This window comes from Octopus bimaculoides, chromosome 4 (genome assembly GCF_001194135.2).
Source record: "Octopus bimaculoides isolate UCB-OBI-ISO-001 chromosome 4, ASM119413v2, whole genome shotgun sequence".
NCBI classification, from domain to species: domain Eukaryota; kingdom Metazoa; phylum Mollusca; class Cephalopoda; order Octopoda; family Octopodidae; genus Octopus; species Octopus bimaculoides.
The window spans coordinates 126,813,836-126,817,456 of record NC_068984.1 but is presented as its reverse complement, the minus strand read 5'-3'; the positions used below and the strand labels follow the sequence as shown (position 1 = coordinate 126,817,456).

General features: G+C 36.1%; 1 protein-coding gene across 1 annotated transcript in view; it reads right to left on the bottom strand.

Annotated features, from left to right (window-relative positions):
* Positions 1 to 2,548: 2,548 nt before the first annotated feature.
* LOC106871168 (aminomethyltransferase, mitochondrial) overlaps positions 2,549 to 3,621 on the bottom strand; it is a 22,144-nt gene continuing 21,071 nt past the window's right edge. The window contains exon 7 of the mRNA XM_014917495.2: positions 2,549 to 2,888. Within this exon, the coding sequence (XP_014772981.1) occupies positions 2,665 to 2,888 (224 nt within the window). The 3' untranslated portion in view covers positions 2,549 to 2,664. The remainder of the gene's footprint in view (positions 2,889 to 3,621) is intronic.

Below are 3,621 nucleotides of genomic sequence, written 5' to 3'. Positions count from 1 at the left end.
GAAGTAAAGCTTCCTTCAAAGCAGAGCTAGAAATGCAATTGTCAAGTAGGTAAGCAGTTTTAAACAGGAGCGATATATTCAAAATTGGTAAAACTAAAAATTGCCAAGGATAAATTAAATTTATAATTGTTACTGAATACGTTAGTGTTATTTAATTTCTGAATGATTTTGCTGCCATTTGTTTATGTAGTTTGATCTTCATCCATCAGTTTCTACTAAGATAAAAACACGAGTAAAATTAATAATAGAGAAAAGAAAATAAAACTTAGGAAAGAGCTACACCACCATAACTTACATGGAAACCATAAGTGTGCTTTCAAGGGAGATAATCAGAGAAAGACTTGGAAGTTTCCATAAGATCATAATACTTCATATAAAGTAAATATAACAAATAATCCAGAATCCTTGTCCCATACCGGATCAATCCCAAAATCTAATCAGTCTGTGCCAGTCATGAAACCCAACATCCCTGAAAGTTTCATCCAAATCCATCCAGCGGTTCTTGAGATATCTTGTCCATGAACAAACAAACATAACTGTAAACAATACCTCTGCCTTCGCTAAGGCGGAGGTAATAATAATAATAATTATCCTTTCTGCTAAATCACAAGGCCTGAAATTTCGTGGGAGGGGATGAGTCATTTACATCAACCCCAGTGTTTAACAGGAATTTTATTTCATCAATCCTAAAAAGATGAATGGTAAATTCAGGTGAATTTGAAATCAGAACGAAATAAAAACGGTTGAAATGCCACTAAGTATTTTTCCTGAAATGCTAATGATTCTACCAGCTCACCACATCAATAATGATGATGACGATAGTTTCTGATTAAGCAATAAGGTCAGCAATTATAAGATGGGTTTAGTCAATAAAAAGGACCTCCCCAGCACTTGCTTGGCGTTATATTTTACTAACTCCTGTATCCCCCACCCCAAATAAAAGGAACAGTCAACTGCAGCAAGATTTGAACTCAGAACAACTTAGAATGGAACAATAGTTACAAAGAATTATTTGAATGCTCTAAGGATACTGCCGTGGTACTACTACTACTACAACTACTATAGGAGTCATCAGCATATATCAAAAATATATGGTAGACTGTAATCTTCTATTGTACAATGTTAATATTGGCATAATGGTATTTTAACTCTGGAAATTTGAACAATGTCCAAAAACCAATACACACAACACAAACGAACAGTGTAATTATACATTTTTCTCATTACTGATTAAGAATAAATTACCATCATCATCATCAAGATTTAACATCAATTTTTCCCTTTACCATTTGTTGAGACAAATTTCCCACAGCCTGATGCCCTTCCTGTTGCCAACTTTCACCTGTTTCCAAGCAAGGCAATTATTTCCCTGTGGCCAGAAATGTTTTTCACAGAAGACTGGAAATGAACAACCTCGCTTGTACAATGATGATGCTCATTTACAATCATCACATGATGTCTAGCTAAGGATACACTCAAACACACAATCATATTGTCTGTTATCTTTTCCTCGTTTAAGTCATTAGACTGCAGCCATACTGGGGTACTGCCTTGAAGAATTGTTTTTGTTTTAGTGGAATGAATCAACTCCAGTACTTATATATTTTTTTAAGCCTGGTACTTATTCTCTGTCTCTTTTGCCAGACTACTAAGTTAGAGAGACATAAACAAATCAAAACTGGTTGTCAAGTAGTGGGGGGGGGGCAAACACAAAGACACACACACACACAGCTATCTATATGACGGACTTCCTTCAGTTTCCCTTTACCAAATCCACTCACATGGCTTTGGTCAGCATGAGGCTATAGTAGAAGACATTTTCCCAAGGTGTCATGCAAAGAGATTGAATCCAAGACCACATGGTCGAAAACCAAGCTTCTAAACCACACAGTATTAGAACACACATTTTTGCAAGAGGTGTATTTTATGGATTCACTTACACCATATTCAGAGTGTTAGACCTCAACTTCTACCATTTTTGGTGGTGCTAGAGTTGAAACTAGCCCCCTTTCATGATGAGTCAACAAAACACTTGCAATTTTTCCCAGACCAAACACTTTTTACAGCAGTTGTGCCTACTTACATTTAACAAGACTAGATTGTTGTAAGTGTCTGAGCTTCCATTATGGACCTAGAACTGTGCTGGTGTTATGAGAGGGACCACCACCATACTATCTTTTCAGTCTACTGTATAAGGGGGTACTGAAAAGGTCCTGACTTTAGGTCGAAGAAAATACAGGAGGATCAGTTAATTATGATTTTATTCAACATATTCTGCTCTCAGATTCACGCACTTACTGCAGTGGCCCTTCAGTTTTTCTAAGCGCTGTAAAAGAACTCAGAAGGTTGGGCCTCCAACCAGGCCTTTCCCGATACCCTTAAAGTCAGGAACTTTTCGGGGCCCCCTCATAAGACTCATTGTCACCCACCTCTATTTCAAACTACACACACACACACACACACACACACACACACACACATACATACATACATAATGCACACACATACATATACATACAGACATATCTTCAAAGATGTCAAAAGTCTGTTCGTTTGTCATAGATTTTATTATCAAAATTAAACAGAGATTCAAAGAGATAGAAAATTACAGGAAAAAATAAAGTCAAACTTTATTATAATCTGAAATATATTGGAAATACATTTTTATTTCTTGACAATATAATAATTTGTAGGCACAAATGGCATTTTAGCTACTTGGCCAGGAACCATCTTTTTACGGATATCGAAGACCACGTTGGTGCCAACTGCAGTATATTCAGGTTTCACATAACCCATGGCAATGTTTTTCTTCAATGTTGGTGATGGACAACCACTAGTTACTATGCCAATAACATTTTTACCACTTTCATCATAAATATCTGAACCGTCTGTGATTTAGGGAATTAAAGACAAAACAAAATAAAAACAAGAGAATATTAATTTCAGATATATTTTCCAAACATCAGATAAGAAATATTTTATGAAATAATTCATGTTTGTATGTTATAAGAAAAGAACAATTCTTGCAACGCAATTTATTAATTTTTATTAACTGTTTTAGCCAACAGAGACCATAAATAATTTTCTTGAATTCTATTTCTTTTCCCCTGATGAGAGATAATTGTCTGGTTCACATATCATCATTATCATTATCACCATTGTTTTCATGTGTACTTTTCTCAGCTTGCATGGGTCAGATGGAATTTGTTGAGCCAGAATTTCAATACCTAGAACTAGATCACCTTCCTGTCACCATCCAAATTCATTTCCAAGTAAGTCCGTTGTCCATGCTGGCATGGTCTTTTAGGAGAGTGGGTTATATATCTTTAGATATACACCTAACTCTCCTACATTAAATTGGAAGAGGACCGAACGCAGAAACTCCAAACTGATCAACAACAACAAATATTTATTGTTAGGTGGAAAAGGTAAACAGCATCTAATTGTCCGGTTTTAGAGTAGCCTGAAATGTAGATGTACGGTTCTTCGTGCTGGTGTCGTTATAGAGACAACTTGATTCAACCACACTCAAATGGGAGAGCTTGCTTAGACGTCTTGCTTCAGTTTTGATGGTTTGACTGGACTGGCACGCTGGAAGGCTACACCAGACTCCAGTAGTAG